The 18120-nt window shown below is 39.9% G+C and overlaps 1 protein-coding gene across 5 annotated transcripts in view; it reads right to left on the reverse strand.

Moving 5' to 3' along the window:
* The window catches only part of FRY (FRY microtubule binding protein), a 447087-nt gene that overhangs the window by 219421 nt on the left and 209546 nt on the right, over window positions 1–18120 (reverse strand). For all 5 annotated transcript variants that reach the window (XM_027589569.2, XM_027589564.2, XM_027589563.2 and 2 more), the window contains one exon: window positions 736–935. In XM_027589569.2, coding sequence (XP_027445370.1) covers window positions 736–855 — 120 coding nt within the window. In that variant the 5' untranslated portion in view covers window positions 856–935. The remainder of the gene's footprint in view (window positions 1–735; window positions 936–18120) is intronic.

Raw genomic sequence — 18120 nt, forward strand, 5'->3', positions numbered from 1 at the left:
TTCCTTTCTTTTCTCTTATTGTGTATGTCCCGCGAAGGTCAGAAAACAAGTAATCTGAATCTACCAATTGGACTTTTCTTCCTTCCTGACTGTTTTGAGATTCAGGACTCTGTCTGTAGAGCCCTTGTTAGAGCAATTCACATAAGGCTGAAACACATGCCTTATTTTGTAGCAGAATCATCTGCAAAGAAAGATACTGACGTCCAAGGACATTATCTGTCTAATAAGAGACCTAAAGGTAAGTGAGCCGAGAATTTCCTGTCCTCCGATTTTCAGAAAACAAAGAGGTGTTTCTGAATGACTCACCAAATAACTTCCTCAGACAATAGATCACTGAGACCATATGTTCTCAAACTGGGAGTCCAGGCAGCCACTTGAAGAATGATATTTTTTCTCATTTACTTTAAAAACAGACAAAGGATTTTCACTAAAGTATATATACATAGCAGAAACCCTGGACACAAGTTTTCTAGGATTCATACTTATTGCTAAATTATGCTTATTAGTCTTAAATGTAGTAGTGAAGCATGCTACTTAAATGTATTTGCCAAGGATTGTTTTGAAGCCCTTGACTCTCATTTTTTTTTCTTAAATCAGGAAACTTAATTACAACCTTTTAAAAAATTACCTATGGTATCAAAAACACTTTGGGAAATCCATCTTTTCTTGGAGCTGTAAAATCTACAATATTTAGTGTAAAGATGAATTTGAAAGGGTGTCGTGGCACGTACTCACCAGAGGTTCTGCCATGATGATACGAATCTTACGCTCAGCCTGAGTGGTGAAGTTGACAAATAAACTCTTGAGAATATATTCTCCGGGTTTGCTGTCTGGGTCCACATTGATGGGTAACATGGTTGGCGGCCCTTTCTCTCTTTGTGTGCCAGAAACAGGTGGAACTGGAGGCTTGATATAACCGTTGCCAACTGGAGAAGCTGAAAAATAGGATAGATGTTCTTATTGGCTGAAAATAACATCATAAATATCTGGACTGGCTGTTTTAAAACATAAACATAAGGATACGAATTGTATCAAGAATGCTGCACTTCATGTTCTAACTTGGCCTTATTCTTTAGGAATACTGTCAGAATTTAATTATTTTGATTACATTAAGTTTGCATTATGCCATGTTTGATAATCTCAAAGTGCTTCTGGTTACCACATTGCTTTAGGTAAATTACCTTAGTAGCATGCAATACAGCTGAGAAATCCTAGAGCATTTAAGTAAGATGTTTTTTGCTTCTTTTTTATGTCCCAGGGAAATGGACTAAGGAAATGTATGTGGGGGAAAAAAAGTGATTTCTTGTTCTGGTTTTCCTAATGGCCAGGAGCTCTCTGTGCTTTATTCTAATAATGGAAAAGACTCTGGGAGTGGTGGCTTCCAGACTTTTCCATGAGCCCAGAAGTTTCAGAAACCCAACTGGCTCTTGCCCCTGAAAGAGATGTTCCTCTTGAAAGGTAAAAGGCTCAGGCAGTGCCCCATCTATGCCATTCAAGGTGTAGGTTTTTTTTTTTTTTAAGATTTTATTTATGTATTTGACAGAGAGAGACAGCATCAAGGTGTAGGTTTAACTCTTCACTCGTGCCACCCTTCAGTTCAAGTTAGGATGCTTCTTCTCACCCGTCATGAAATGTGCAGCTTCCCTATTTGGATTAGATCTTGAATCGAGGCAGTTGTCAGAGTCCCCAGTAAGTGGTCTCCGTTCAGAGTGCAAGAGAATCAATTATTTTGAGAGAGAAAACAAATTTTATCCGTAAATGAAATTTCACATCTTTCCACTTTGTACTATACTTTGGCATGTCAAACCCTAACACGCACCACCTCCTTTACCTAGGTACTTGTGAGATGGTCAGGTAGGACACGTTTCTTTCTTCAGTGAAAGAAATGGTAAGAGTTAAACGTGGTTAGGACAGAGGCATCAGAAGTGCTAAGGACAGGAGGAGGATAAAGTAGACTTTTTTTTAAAGGAAGAACATCTAGTTCTGGATGACTGGATACACAGATTAAGGAAGAGAGTGAAGAAAAAAGTGAGTTTCTAGTTTGGATGCTGGTTTGGATATCAAGAGGATGGTGGTGTATCTTTGATAATAAAAGAGAAAAAAGTCCTAGATCCAGGAAAGCCGAATACTTTTCTCAAAATGACAAATAAATTCAAGGCTTCTCCTCCCTTCTTTCTATCCCAAGCAAAATTCTGAGGAAGCCAAGCAAAAATTGTATTTATTTTATTGAATGACAAACCTGTCCTCATGTAGGGTATAGGTTTCTCCCTCCTCTTTCCTCCTCTTGCCCAAGCCCCTTCCTCTCTATTCCATTTAACCTGCCATACAGGTGAGGGGCACCTTACATCTGGAGGGTCTTCCCATAACTCAACTACCACTAAACTTTACGGTCTCTCACGTTATAACAATAAAATATGTCTTAGGTATAGTGTTCCATTTCTTCTGCATTCTTATGAGCTCCATCCTAGTCCAGGCCCTTGGGAGATTTAAGGCTTGATGATTATAGCAACCCCTTTGCTGACTTTCTTTCATTCATTTTACTTTCTTCCCCATGGCTTTAATATACCATTTTTCTGCTCAAGATTTTCAGTGGCTCTTAATCATCATCCAGCCTCGAACACACGGCCTGCTTTTGACAGCCTTCTGTAGATTGCCTGAAGCCAGTGCCTGAGTCGTACTGACGGCCTTGTCGGCACACTGTTCTCCCTTGTGCCTCCTTCCCACTCTTTTCTGCTCATCTAACTCTCTTGTCCTTTCAGAACCATGTCTACATCCATGTCCACAAAACCTACCTGCACCAGGCCACCCTTCACTGATAAGTACGTATTATAAGATTTAAACATTTAATTCATGCTCTTTGGCACTGGTCATCCTACATTACCTAAGACAGACTCGGAAGACAGTGGACAAGTGAAGTGATTATCAGTTGGTTCCACAGTTTATCCCAGGTGTGGCCCTGTGACCGAACCATATATTCTGCTAAATGTATCCCCTGAAAATTTCCCAACAAGACTGTCACCTCCTGGTCTAATACAGAGTTCTTCACACAGATAATACTCAATAGATCTCCTTAAATAACTACCTAAAGTGACAGCTTACTTTATTTCTGTACATCTTGAAGTGATTCATAGGGAGGGAGCTCTTGGGGAAGAATCCGGAGTTAGAATCTTTAAAGGAAGAGGGTGCGGTATTTGCAAGCTAGAGTCATTAGTTAAATGGCTCTCCAAGCAGCTCCCTAAAAGGCACGACTTATTCTAATTGGACACATTCAAAATCAGGTGATGCCAATGAAGTGCTGGTCATTCCTCTGCTTTACCTGCTTCTGGCTCAGTGCAGGTGTCTTTTTGGAAGTGGGAAGCCTCCCAAGGCCAACTTACAGAGGGACATAAGGTCTCCATGAGATAGCTTCCTAATGTTATCAAGGGCATTGTGCCATAGGCCTGGAAACTGGAATATAAACCAAGAAAGTCTAGGTGAAAGGCAATCTTTCATTCTCTTTAGTTTTCCTCAGGATTTAATCCATTTCAAAAGACAGCACGATCAGGTTGATGTAATATAAAATTGCAAGATTGGATCCATAATTATAAGACTCTGGGGCCCAAAAGTCATTAACCACAGTGAGAGGATTTGTCATAAGGGCGACCTCTGGCAGGCCGCCTGCAACGTTGCATTTTGAACCAGAGAGCCGAAATCCAGATACCCAGAATGTCTCTCAGACGAATATTCCATTTAAATGGCCAAAGTACCAAGTCACTGCTGTCAGAAAAAAACCTTAGTCCCCTGTACTTCAAAGCCAGACATCCTTGTGAGTACAAAAGTCTGCATAGCATTAGCGAGCTGGAACTAGCCTAGCCCAGCAGAGCCCCGTGCCAACACTGAAGGAGATTCAAGGGGAGGGGGCCCATCACTCCTGCTTCAACCCCATCCGCTGGGCAGACGGAGACACAGTAACATTTAATGGGGTAAGCGTCCTTAAACAAGATCCGCTGTTTTAATAACTCTTCATCCTACCCTAATTAATTCATAACAAACCATAGCCTTTTGTCAGAATGATTTTCAAAAGTAAACATATGACATAGCACTTTTCAGTAACTCAGTTATCTCGTGACAATATAGTTGAGCACCAGGAAGCCCATGTTCTCTGGTAGTCAAAATTGAGTCCCAAAGTCCATACTAGTCCAAACACTAGAATGTCACTATAAGAAAGACATTGTTAGACTCTCCCTCTGCCCTTGTTTGCTTTTAATCTACACACGATTAAGATCACTACATCAAAAACTAATGATGTACTGTATGGTGACTAACATAAGATAATAAAATAAAATTAAAAAAAATCAATGGTCTAGTTTTTAAGTTCACGAGGTCTGGAAACAGAAAATTACAAGGGAAAGAGACATCTCTGAGTACAACTCCAAGAGCAAAAGAAAGAAAAAAAAATGGCACTATGCTAAAAAGCCTCCCAAACTTAAAAATGAACTTGCATAAAGTCGATAATGACTATTTTCCATTGCATAAAGGGCCACAGAATCAGACACTCCGACAGGTGTGGGGACAGTAATGTGTCCATCTGGCATGCTGTCACAACTAAGATTCATGACGAAGACCCTAACTCCCAGGGAAAGGCTATGGGACGTTTGATAGATAGTCTTGAGCTGGAGAAGGCAGGGAAAAAGAGTGATGTAGATTTCCAAAAGATAAGCCTACAAAAATGGTTTGGGTGTAAAAAGAATTTAGAATTAAGCTTAAGAATTTCGCTCTGAAGAATTACATTTCTTTCCTCATAGGGTCTGACTTGTAACTGGAACTTAGTTTTGATGGAAACCGACACACCGCCAATTTCAGGAACAGCCGCGCTTCAGCCCCTTTCCTCATCTGCCAATGCAGACGGCTCCTGTTTGAATCGATTCTTCCCCTCCGACAGTGTTTCCACTGCTTTCTGTCCAGCCGGGCAAGCAAGTCCGCCCACCGTTTGAGGTCCAGGTGAGGATTCCCTCCCAACCTGGCACCGTCTGGGCCACCCAGTCACGCCCATGGCGGCGCCTCTGGGAATAGGGATCCCTGCTCATGAAAGGGTTCTGACAGGTCACCGTTACCTCATCTTTCCCACCTAAAAATACATGTTGAAGGAACAATTTCATTTGCTAGATTGAAAACTGCTCTCATTTACATTTCCTGCAGGGGATACATTTTTGAGCTTCATCTTCATCTGCTTTTATCCTCTCTCCTTTTCTTCAGCTCATCTTCCCATCTGCACACATCAGCTCAATGTCCCTAGGAAGTCACCCAAACCGGGGTTCCTGTGGGTGCGGAGCTGAGGTGGGGGCCCTGAAGAAGAGCATCGCGTTCAGCTATTGACCAGGGCCCTACTTATCGAATCTTTTGGAAATCTGCTTTCTTTATAGATTTTCTCATTTACATTTTAATCTTGCATTTAACATGTTCAATTTTTTCTCCATTGCATTCTTGTATCTTAAATGGGTTTTGTTGATATTATTATTTTATTCCAAATTCTGTTTCTATTTGGTTCTGCTGGATGGCTCCAGGGGCTGCTTTCTCTCTTTCTCTGGGTCTCTATTTCTTATAGCGAACAGGCTCCATTCCTTCATCTGTACGAAGTCTCTTTTCAGCTTTTGTGGCCCATTCATTACCTCTTTAATAGATCTATTTCTGACTGCAAGCGATGATCTTTCGAACATGACTATTTTTTTCCCAGTGTCATTGCCTAATAGCTTGCCTTTTAGGCTGGCTGCTTTTATCTGGCTAAGGTCTTCAGTACACTTTCCCTGAATTACCAACATTTCCAGGAATTACTAACTTCCTAACTGCAACACCAATACAAACACCCCACAACTCATAGTTCAGCTACATTTTTATTATGTCACCGAAAGGAAAGTTAATGTCATAATGAGTTTCCTCATATGAACATCCCAGAGGCTAAAAGCGGCACTGTTTGTTACAGGAAAACAACTGGTTTTCTCAGTCAGATTTTCAGCGAAGTTAACACCATCAATCTTTACAGGCTCATTCATTCTTCAATCATTCATTCATTCATTTCCACCAATATTTATTTAATGAGTTCTTAGGTTTCACTCACTCTTCTAGGCACTGGGAAGGTAGCAGTGAATAGAACAGATGGTTCCTGCCCTCACGGAGTTTACGGTTTGCCGAGGCAGGGCCATGCATCAGCAATTTTGTGTACACACACACTCATGCACACATGCACGCATACACACACACACAGATCACAATATGTTCAAAAAGAAAAAAAGGAAAATTAAACAGAGTGAGGGGACAGAGGAATGTTCAAATGTTTTAGTTTGGAACTACTGTGGAGAGGAATGAAAGCTGTGTGTCTTCTTGGTGTCTAAGAAAATCCGAACAAATATTTGGCGTGGGCAGGATCTGCTTTTCCAACCCATCCCTTTGGCCCGCCCATTTCTGTGTCAGTTCTGGTTGGGAATGAGAAAGTTAACCAGGCTGCATTGGTTGACCAGGACACACAGCTCCTCTGCCCCCCCTCCACAAAGTATGTGACTCAGGAAAGAGGACCATCTTCGTCTGCTTTGCTCCAGCGTGTAATGATGCACAAGCACAGAGCCAGTTGTTCAAAACGCTCAATGCTGTTTCTGATGTTCCCATAACTAGAAACAGCCTCAGAGCATTTGAAATTGGAAAAAAAAAAGGTTTCCTGTTCTTTTGAAGTGCTCCTGAGATTATATGGTGGTAACTGTTCAAAGTAGCTACTGCTCTTAGAAATGGAGGTTCATTTAAACAACTTTATTTCCCAGAGATCAGTGTAACCTATTTTTCAACACAGGAGTAAATTTATTAGAGTTCTTTGTTCAAGTTGGATATACATTATTCTTTCTGCCAGTTCTCAGGGATTCATTCCTTTTGTAGGTTCTGAGGGCAAATCCCGTTAGTACCCAAATGCTGGGATCCTTCTTTAGGACCTGATGTCCACCCCAAATCCCTCTTTTCCCATAAGACTTCTTTTGTTTACTGGCACTACAGGAACATTTCATAAAACATAACAAACCAAGAATGACGCAGCTACTGTGAGAACATGTCACACTGTGTATAGAACTATAATAAATTGTCCACTAATGCATTTATGAGGGTGCTTAAGAAATGGCATTTTAAAAGGTACTGCAAATACTCAAAATGACCAGAAACTTTAAAAGTCATGCAAAATAAATTAGGATAAAAAGAAAAAAGTCTTCCAAATGTGATAGGAAGAATTATTTTCCTCTGAAGAGTATTATTAAGAAATGGAAAATGTTGGGATAAGAAGAAACAATTAGTTTGAGCAATAGAAAAATATTTCTTAACAAAGAGATGGATGATTCCTAATTTTATATATTTCAAAATCAGTCAAGAGAATACAAGGTAAAAATATTCAAAAATGCTTTTTGCCTTGGGAGAAAATATAATAAGTGACATGGTAAGTTCTTCTTAACGAATTTCTATATAATTCTGGTAATGTGAAACGTTCCTCCCAGTTTTGTTGATAAAATGTTCTTCCTTTCTCTTTCACTACTTAGTTCTCTTAGTCCTATAGTTCTATAGTTCTCAAATTGTGTTTGTTCAAGTTTCAGGGTCCATACGATCTCTCTAGGATAATTAATGTCTTTAATCCTCAGAAATAATCCTAGAAGGCCAAACAATCTCACTTTTACAGATAAAACCATGTAGGTTGAGAGAGATGAAGTGTCTTGCCTAAGGTCACAGAGTGGTTGACCCAGGATCTGATCCCATGTTTCTCTGACAGCATATATTCTGAGTGTCTTGTATGACCCTGAATTTAAAAACAAACCAGTTGTCTATGATGAAGACTGAATAAAGTAAGTTCCCTTACTTTGGCCCTGGTATGAGCCAGTTCTGGGACTTTAGGGGATGAAGAAATCAAATATAAATGTTGTGACTTGGAGAATGAAGCTTCCTATAGATTAGTATATAGTTGGCGATTTTCTAGAAAGGCTAACATAACTGCCAGCCATGGAGGTCCCTCCTGCAAAGTTGTCTGCCCTCTTAAACTTTAACGTATCTTTCAACCAGTAGAAGGGCTTTGGGAAGGGCTAGGAGTACAAAAAAGGAGTTAAAGGGCGCCTGGGTGGATCAGTCGTTAAGCCTCTGCCTTCGGCCCAGGTCATGATCCTCAAGCCCCACATCGGGCTCCCTGCTCCACTAGAAGCCTGCTTCTCTCTCTCCTACTCCCCCTGCTTGTGTTCCCTCTCTCACTGTGTCTCTCTCTGTCAAATAAATAAATAAAATCTTTAAAAAAAAAAAGGAGTTAAGAAATAAAGGCCTATGGGGCGCCTGGGTGGCTCAGTTGGTTAAGCATCTGCCTTCAGCTCAGGTCATGATCTCAGGGTCCTGGGATCGAGCCCTGCGAGCGGGAAGCCTGCTTTTCCCTCTCCCTCTGTTGATGCCCCTGCTTGTGCTCCCCTCCTCTATCAAATGAATAAATAAATCTTAAAAAAAAAGAATTGAAGACCCATAAAATATGTGAAATCTGATTATTGACACACCTTAGAAAGGTCTAGAGACTACCCTTTCCTAGATATACTGATGATATCAACTTTAACTGGTTTTTATTCGAACAAGGAGTAACTGAACTTCTGTTCAGTCTGGAACCTCTCCAAACCATTTTTGTCTTTGGTCTCCCAAAGACTGGATACCTGGGAGAGAGTGAAGGAGTTCAATAAAGAGAACAGAAGTATTGCGTTGCTGCCCTGTTTTCTTTGCTCCCTTCCTTTGCCTTTCAGTATTTTATCTTAGAGAAATGACAGTAACACCTCAGTGATTTCCTTTATAAGTGTCTGTCATCTGCTAAGATGCAATTACATGGACCTTTCCCGATTTTCAAAGTAGGTACTGTCACCAGAGCCTGAAAGAATGTCTGCCAAGATCTGTGAGCAAAGGAAGATGAGGTTACATTGACATTTCAAGGTCCTTTCTCACCAAAAGAAGATCGAATAACCTGCTAGAGGCAGGATAATCCTGATTTTCAGCTTCCTTCTCCCCAACAGAACTGACCGAACTGCTCTAATTCGTGTGTCCTTCACTGGCCATCTTCTCTTTCTTCTCTCATTTTCTTTTCCTTTCCATTTCTTCCTCTTTTGGCTTATTTTATGCAGCAAAATCTCATTAATTTGCAACCCATTGAGTCAAACTTTGTGATCACTTGGACAAGGCTTTGCACTTTTTTGTTTTAATATTAACTTTGAAAAAGATATGCTGACTTACAATGTGAATCAGTGGTGATTAGAATCTCTGCACATTAGATTCTCCTCGAAGGCCGGGCCCCACCTGATTCAGTGGGTCTGGGGTGGGGCTCAATAAACTGCATTTTTAACCAGTCCCGGGTTATGCCAAAGTTGCTGGCCAGGGACTATAGTCTGATGCCTCTGATATAAATAAATGGGAAAACAAAACAATTAATCCAGTTAATAACATTGTTTTTAATTCCATTTGCCTATAAATATGCCTCATTAACTTTAACTAAGTTAATGCTCTTCAGGCAAAACATAGGAAGAACACTGAAAGGGGAGTCAAAGGTCCGAGTGTGGCTCCATATGACCTTGGGGATGAACTTGCACCAACTGAGCTTCAGTTTCCTTATCTGTTCTTTTTTTTTTTTTTTAAGATTTATTTATTTATTTATCTGACAGAGAGAGAGAGACAGCGAGAGAGGGAACACAAGCAGGGGGAGTGGGAGAGGGAGAAACGGGCTCCCTACAGAGCAGGGAGCCTGATATGGGGCTCAATCCCAGGACGCTGGGATCATGACCCGAGCCGAAGACAGACACCTAACAACTGAGCCACCCAGGCACCCCTATCTGTTATTCTTAAAGAGGCCAGGCCAGGTTGTCCTTTCTGCACCAGTATTCCATGACTATATAAAAATATACACGGAAGGGGTGCCTGGGTGGCTCAGTTGGTTAAGCATCTGCCTTCAGCTCAGGTCACGAGCTGAAGGCAGAGTATGTATATATATACAGTGATATATACAATGAAATATTACACAGCCACACAAAGGATGAGATCATGCTATTTGCAACAACATGGATGCACCTAGAGGGTATTCTGCTGAGTGAATTAAGTCAGACTGAGAAAGATCAACTCGATATGGTTTCACTCACATGTGGAATCCAAAAAAAAATCCCAAACAAATGAACAAACAAACAGAAAGCAGGATCAGACCTATAAATACAGAGAACAAACTAATAGTAGCTGGAGGGGTACAAGGATGGGCAAAAGGGGTGACGAGAAGTGAGAGGGACAGGCTTCCAACTGTGGAATGAGTAAGTCACAGGAATGAAAGACACAGCACAGGGAATATAGTTAATAGTACTAACAGCTTGTATGGTGATAGATGGGAGCTACACTTGTGGGGAGCATAGCATATGTTTGTTAAATCACTATGTTGTATACCTGAAACTGATGTAACATTGTGTGTCAATTATACTCAAATACAAAAATTTAAAAAAATTAACATTTGCCTTCCCTTGAATGAATATGAATTAGGTGAGATTGTACCATCTATCCTCTCTATGGAGGAAAGCTTTTCAAATGATCCTAACCCTTCCACTTCTTCTCTGGTTCCACTCACCTTCCTGAGACTGGCAACTCCCTATACTACAGGTGGACACGTGAGGAAGCCTGCTTTTATTCCTAACTGTAAACCCAACACTTGTGCTGTAATTAAAAAAGAATTATGTACCAAGAGTCTGCCTTTCACAAAACCCTATACTAGGCCTAGTGAAGGACAGAAGCATCATCTCTTTTCTGGGCCACTGATTAGCCAGACGTTATGGAATAGATGGCATTTGACCCAGGACTTAAAGGACGGGTAGGATTCTGATGGGCAGAGAGGAGAAGGGGGCAACCTAGTCAGAGGGAAGAGCATGACAGGTGCATGGAGGCATCTGCTAAGAGTCTCTCCTCATCCCTCCCTCCCTTTACCCCCCTACCACACAGGCCTATCTTAGCACACATGTTCAAACTTTCTCTTCACTAAGGAACTGTAAAGTCCTCAAGAACAGGACTACGTCTTGCCTTTATTCCATGCACTTAGCATAGTGTCTGGCATCATTAATTAAACAACTGTGCTTATTTAATATTTGTTGAACTGAACCCATCTGATTGGGAATGAAATAACTGAGCAAGTATATATATGAAAAGCTTAAACTCTTGAGTCCTATAAAAATGTAGGTTTCTAGTTCTTATGATTAGAATTAAGGTCTTGAATGGCAAGCCAGTGAGTTTAGACTTTATTTAGAGGACAACTGGGAGGAGCTAGCAGGCTTCTGGGGAAAACGTTGAACTGGGGTTGTGTAGGGTGGGCTAAAGAAGGGCTGTCTGAAGGACAATACAAGTTAAAGACCACTGCACCTATTATGAGAAGAAGAATGAAGATGGGAATCTGGACGGGGTCTACTGAAACAGGAAGGAAGACAGTAAGTTAATCTTATACAGATGAACCTAAAGTCCAGTCATATCACCCTTTCCCAATAAAGAAAACATGCAAAATAGATTTCCTGGTGAGATGTTACAATAATTAAAGTGTTTAAGAAGCATGTTTAGAGTATCAACTCTAGGAGCTCTCTCAAATTCCCTACCAGTGGCAGGATATTGGTCAGAGTTACTATACCCAACCACTGAAAGTGATGTTGGCTACGTACTCCTGAATGACAGAGTGGCTTTCAGGCTCCTACCACTGGAACAGAAATGACTTTGGCAGTGTAGCAAAGAGGGAGTTGTAACTTGCCCTATGTCCATGTTCATCAAGTTTTCAAAACATTCAGCTGATGTCCATTTAAAAGAAAACACTGGGGATACAGGAAAAAGTTAAATGTCACCCTAAGGAAGCAAAGAAGTAACTGAAAGTTAGGTACATTTTATTAGACAACTGCACTAATTTCTACAAGTCAATGGAGGAGATAAAAGTGGGTAGATGATTAAGACTTAGGGGACAGAACAACCAAACATAATGTGTGGACCTTGTGTGAATCTTGGCAGAAGCAGCCCAACTGTTAAAAGACATTTCTGAAAAATGACAATCAAAGCACGCTGAAAATGGACTGGAGATTAGGTTATGTCACAGAATTATGGTCAATTTCTTTAGATATGAAATTAACACTGTGGGTAGGTAAGAACACATCCATATTTTCTAGAATGCATACTGATTGTATGGAGTTCAATGAAATGATACCTCTATTTGATTCGAAATGCTTTAACAAAGAGAAAGAAGGTATAAATGAAGCAAACCTGGCAAAGTCTTGATAACTGTTGAATCTGAGTGATGGCGATATGTTGTATCTTGTACTATTATTCTTTCCCCTTTTGTGTTTGAAAAATTTCACAATAAAACATTTTTTAAAAGATGAGGCTCATTTGTAAAAAGTTCCCTACATCTTATAATGGCAATAATGAAGCAATACTATTATTCCTTCATTATTCCATTGAGGAACTAAACTCAATTAAAAATACATTAAAAATCAAACACCATCTTTAATCCAGGTTTCATCATATAGGTTTGAATATTCACTCAGATCTCAGGTCCAACTACATCCTTCCACATGAACTTATATGTGGGACGAGTGGTGTGGGTCTCTTTACACTGAGGGACACATCGCAAGGATGTGGGGTGTCATTTACACAGCCATCCTTTATCATACATATATCACAATACAGTTTGACTCCTTTCAGAAATATTTGGGTCTCAAAAGTTTATGAGTATGATCAGCTAATCAGTTAGCTGAATAACAGATTTTCTTCGACACTTGATATGTATGTTACTCTGCAAAGTTCTGGGGCGAATTCAAAGATAAATTTAAAAAGACAATCTGAGAGACTTTTAAAATGTAGTATTTTCAGCTACAAGATGCCACAAGGCAGTGTCAGGTTGGAAGAGCACATACATTTGGGAGAGCATATGTTAGCTTCATTTATTTATGTATTTCATTTGTTCATCTATTCAATCAGCTAATATTTAGCAAGGGCCCACTCTACTCCAAGCACTACGTTAGCTGCTAGGGGAGCTGGCAGTATGCAGGGGAGGCAGGCATTATAAGATAAATACAGCCAGAAATATAATTACAAAATAGGAATTGCTGTGAAGGAACAGGGGAGACATATTTGTGACTGTGGGGTCAGGGCAGGACTCTCTGGGATGGTGACACTGAAGTTGAGGCCTGGAAATAACCGATGATAGGTACACCCAGAGAAGGCATAAGACAGAAGAGAATGGGGGTGGGGAGCGCTGGGCTTGTAGGAATTCATATAAGTAGGGAAGAAAGGACACTTGATGGTGGCTCACTCATTTCTGGCCAGCCACTCCCTGGTACTTCCCTATACCTAGCTTTACCCTCCTGCAGGGCACTGACGTCCAATTGATATATGATAACACGTTACATATTTGTTTTCTACTGCACTTAAGTGCCGCAAGGGCAAGGGATTTGTTTTATTCCTTTTGTATCCTCACCTTCTAGCTTAATACTCAATAAGTATTTGCTGCATTAAGGAGTAAGGAAGCATTAAGATCTATAAGGTCATGAATTGTCTCCATCTTAGAAGCCCAACATTCAACCCAAGACTCATACTTAAGTAAATTGAGAGAGCTATTTCTGCAACCAAGCAAGATGCTGACAAATAAAGCACCAATCTGCCCAGGAGCAGAATATAGTATCATGGATGACAGCATGTCATTTCAGCAGAGAACTTGACTATCGGTGTGTTGAGCATGCCTGGCTTATGAAATCTTTAAAGCAGTTGTCAAAGTGCGGCCTGTGACCCATTACTCGATCATCAAACCTATTTACTGGGTGCTAACCAGGATGAGTTCAAGGAGATAGAATAGAAAACCACAGAAAATAGCAGGGTGATGACATCCTGCACAGTGAGGGTAAGTAAGCACTATTTCACAAAACTTTCATTTTCAGTCTCTGTCCCCACCTACAGATGTGTATGGGGGGTGTGTTCTGGGTCATAATGCAAAATGTGTTTTTCTGTGTGTCATGATCAAAAAGGCTCTAGAGGCTGTCGCTTGCAGACCATTATCTGGACATTAGACATTACCCCAAATGACAAGCCCGGCTTTCTGAGCCATTTTATTAGAACCATACTGAAGCTGGGCATCAAGGGAAAGAGAAGAACAGTCTCTGTCAGACGTTTTTGCCACTGTACTAGTGGGAGCATTACACAGGGGTCCAACCTAAGGCAACAACGAGGAAAGAGCAGGCTGGATGTACAGGGACGGCCACCAGGAGCAGGGCCAGAAGCTGCCATATTTTGACAAATGAAGGTCATAAAGTTTTAGCTATTCTTCTGCAAGATCCCCTTTCAGATTACATGATGAAGGCAGTGACCTGAAAGGGAGTCTAATCCTACATATGTCTTTGTTAATACAGATTATATTATAAAATGCATACACACAGTTACAGTATGCATTGCAATATGCATTCTATTAGATAATATATACACATACATATGTATACAATAATATACATATACATATATATGATAGAGACATTATGCATATGCCTTATATAATATACATGATAACAAAAGATACATTTCCAAAATCTATAATAAAGGAAGAACTTCCAGTGCAGGGTATACAGTAGAAGCTCATGCAACATTTGTTAAATACATTAACTGAATAAGTGAAATCCTTTGTAGTCTAGTTCGTTTTTTATTTTGTCAACATCAAAACATTCATTAAATTCCTGGTTCATATGCACTTATTTACTTCGATGACAGCTCCTTTAATAAAAGAAAGATTTTAGGTTTCGTTAGATTCTTAAATAGTTATGGAGATGTACAATGACCATGTAAAATTCACTCGATACATGCCTACCAGAAGTTTATCATCTAAGGCAGTGAGGCTGTGATAAATCTATGAATTCAGGGAACACATATTTGTCGTTACTGACCCCTTATAAAAGTTAAGTTCATATAATGGGAGCAAGAAAGGCAGTGAGTAAAAAGGAGTTAAGATGGCTGCCAAATCATGGGAGTGGTCCATTCAGTGGAAACACAGTAAGGGTTAGTAACGTATCCAAGAGATATCAAACAACAAAAATACTAAGTAGTTCACATAAGTCCTAGTATGATGTAGCATTTTTTCTAAATACATGAAACTGTTTTATCATTTAACTTGTACACTTGTTATACATCAAAAAAAAAAAATCTCTTAGAGGAAAAAATAATGTTCCCTAACACACACTCAACTTTTATAAACCACAAAGTAAGGAGTAAATTAATGACTAATAGAGATTTCATTCCTAGAAACAGAATGGTATCATATGTAAATATCTAATAGTTTCATTAGAGATAGTGCAGAAGAATAATTAACAAGTAATTAAATCTCCCAAATCATTAATAAACAAAATGTTTCTCTTCTTTTAGAGCAATATGTTGTGCCTTTGCCATTTACAAGTTAACTTTTCCTACCTTCATTAAATAGAAAGTTAAATGGTCGATATCCAAGATGCATGTAATTAACCCTGTGTCATGGAAGTTTCCTCTCATTAATTTTTCTGAACTCTTATACAATATTGCTTACAAGGTTATATGCTAGAACTAATGTAACCAGGCCATTACTCTGATAAAAGAAAAGCAGAGGCATGCAGTTTGGACCCATTTAGTGTTGGTTAACCCATGGTATCCTGTTTTTTAATTCGTAAACAATAAAAGAAAACATTTTATTTGTAAATGTTGGAGAAGGCTAAGCCAAAAGCAAAGGAAAAACTGCCTCAGGCTTAGTTCAATGCTTTAAACAAAATAATTGAGTATTTACATTAATATTTAGAAGAAATCAAGCATAAATCCTACTCTGCTGTAATACAAAATGCAATGGTATTACCTATTTTCCAAATACATCCTAAGCTATTTTTACAGATTGCAATTTTGCAGCACAGACAGTCGTACTGAATCTTTTAGTGAAACTTCAGTGCACAGAAAAATTCCATTACATCACAGCATGTTGTTCCATAGACTTACATACAAAAGTTACCTCTGCAATACTGCAATCCCAAACAGAAACTTAAAAAGCAATATTCCTGCCTCTGAACAGTGACATTATAAGTAAATCCCCACATGCAGATGCAATTGGCAACCCCCCACCCCCATCCATTGAAACCTTTAGGGAAATCTTCCCTACATTCAGCATTTAACAACCAACGATCCATGCCATACATGTCACCAGCCCTTCATACCTACCAAGCCCTTTTATGAAGCTGATCACACAGGATCGTCTCCAACAAGCTGCTGTAATCTCCATGAGCCTGAAAAGGAACCCAAACGAACAGTCTGGAACTGCTACACAGACTATGTTCCAAAGCAAAAAAACGTAATGACGGACTCCATGATCCCGTTGCTCAATGGCACCATAAGTGTCTCAGCCACAAGGTAGAGCTCTCTTATTTTTGGCCAAGGTGTATTTTTAGTCAGGTGCTAAAGACCTACAGTAGAAGACAAACTAAAACAGGCCTTCCGTCCAGGCAGACTCTTCATACCAATGGGACAATTTTTAGCTGCACAGTAAGACAGTGACCTACAACTCACAGAGTGCCCGTATGTCTATATTTATCCACGAGAACATACTATACTGACAGATTAGTAAAGCTGCTCAAAGCACTCCAGGAACATGAGCCCGACCCACACGGCTCACCATAAACAGTCCATGCATACCGAATGCACGTGCTACCCACAGATCTAGCTCACCCGCGCTGTTGTGTTCTGTGATTGAAGAAATTTAAGAGCAGAGATAACACGGGGCAGGTGATAAACCATTGCTTTGGGAACTAGGAGCTCTTGGCCACAAGTACAAACAGCTTTAAACAGCTTAAATTCTTACAGACTAAACCAGTAGCAGAGAATCCCCATGTGAAGCCAAGAGTCAGTGAGAAACCATACACCCTTAAGGAAAAATGAAACACTGAACATCTGTTGATACAACCAGTAAAGAAAAGCGATTGGGTTTAATTCCATAGTTGTATTATTTTAAAAGCACAGCCTAAATCAACTGGTTAAAAAACTTAATTTATAAGACCAGGAATGAGCCACTATTTATTGGTGAACATTAAGTATCTCACCCCCAAAAGAAAGCAGGTTTAGACCAGTGAAGAGACTGAGAAAGAAAACTGCAAAGTTACTTAAAAACAAAAGTATAACTAAATGATCTTTCGGTGGGCATGATTTCTGACAGACGACTTCTATGAGGGTCAATGAAAATCTATGTCTTCACTAACACAGCTGTGAAGAGCATGAAAGCCAAGTAATTTTCTATTCTTGATTTACTCAGGGTCACTGAAGGCTTTCTTGAGCCATATAGGTTGGAATTACAGAACGGCACAGTACGGGGAATGAACTGAAGCCTTTCACAGGAAGGAGAAACATGTCCAAATTACCCACATGAACACTTCAGGCAAGCGAAGGCGCCAGCAAAGATGCCCCATGGCACCACTGAGTCTCACACATTTAGGGTTTATAACCTTTTTTAAAGAGTTGGCTGATGTGCACATGTGGTATTTGGTTTATGTTTTACTCAAAGGGGTCCAGACAATTCTAATACAAGAGTGTGCCTATGGACGTATCTGTGTTTTCAGTAACAAGGATTCTTTTTCAACTCTTTTCTTTCCACATCTAAACTGGAATCAAGACTTAACTGAAAATTTGCACTTTGTCAGCTTCCAATCTCTGGTGCTATTATTAGAGCAGCCTTCCAAATGATGTGACTGTCATTCAATTAAAAGAACATGACTTCAGGCAGTCTCATAGAAATATCAAAAAAAGTATTTGTCACTTTATTTTTCACTCTTTTTACAGATACCCCTTACCAAACAACGTGTAAGGGAGTGCAAGGTGAAAAAAGGGCAGAAAGGAGAGTATTAGCAGGCACCGAACTGGCTTCAGGTACTCCACTAGGCACTCTTCACAGACTACTTCCAGCAACCTCATAAGGTCGGCTTTACATCTCCAGCTTAGAGGCAGCAGAAAGGAATCAAGATTGCCCAAGGTCATTCAGATGCAGGTTTGTCAAACTCCCAGGGTCACTGCACTCAATTTGTAGTCTAGTACTTCCCTTAATATGAATTGGAACTTCTTTTTTTT

This window comes from Zalophus californianus, chromosome 3, assembly GCF_009762305.2.
Source record: "Zalophus californianus isolate mZalCal1 chromosome 3, mZalCal1.pri.v2, whole genome shotgun sequence".
Taxonomy (NCBI): Eukaryota; Metazoa; Chordata; class Mammalia; order Carnivora; family Otariidae; genus Zalophus; species Zalophus californianus.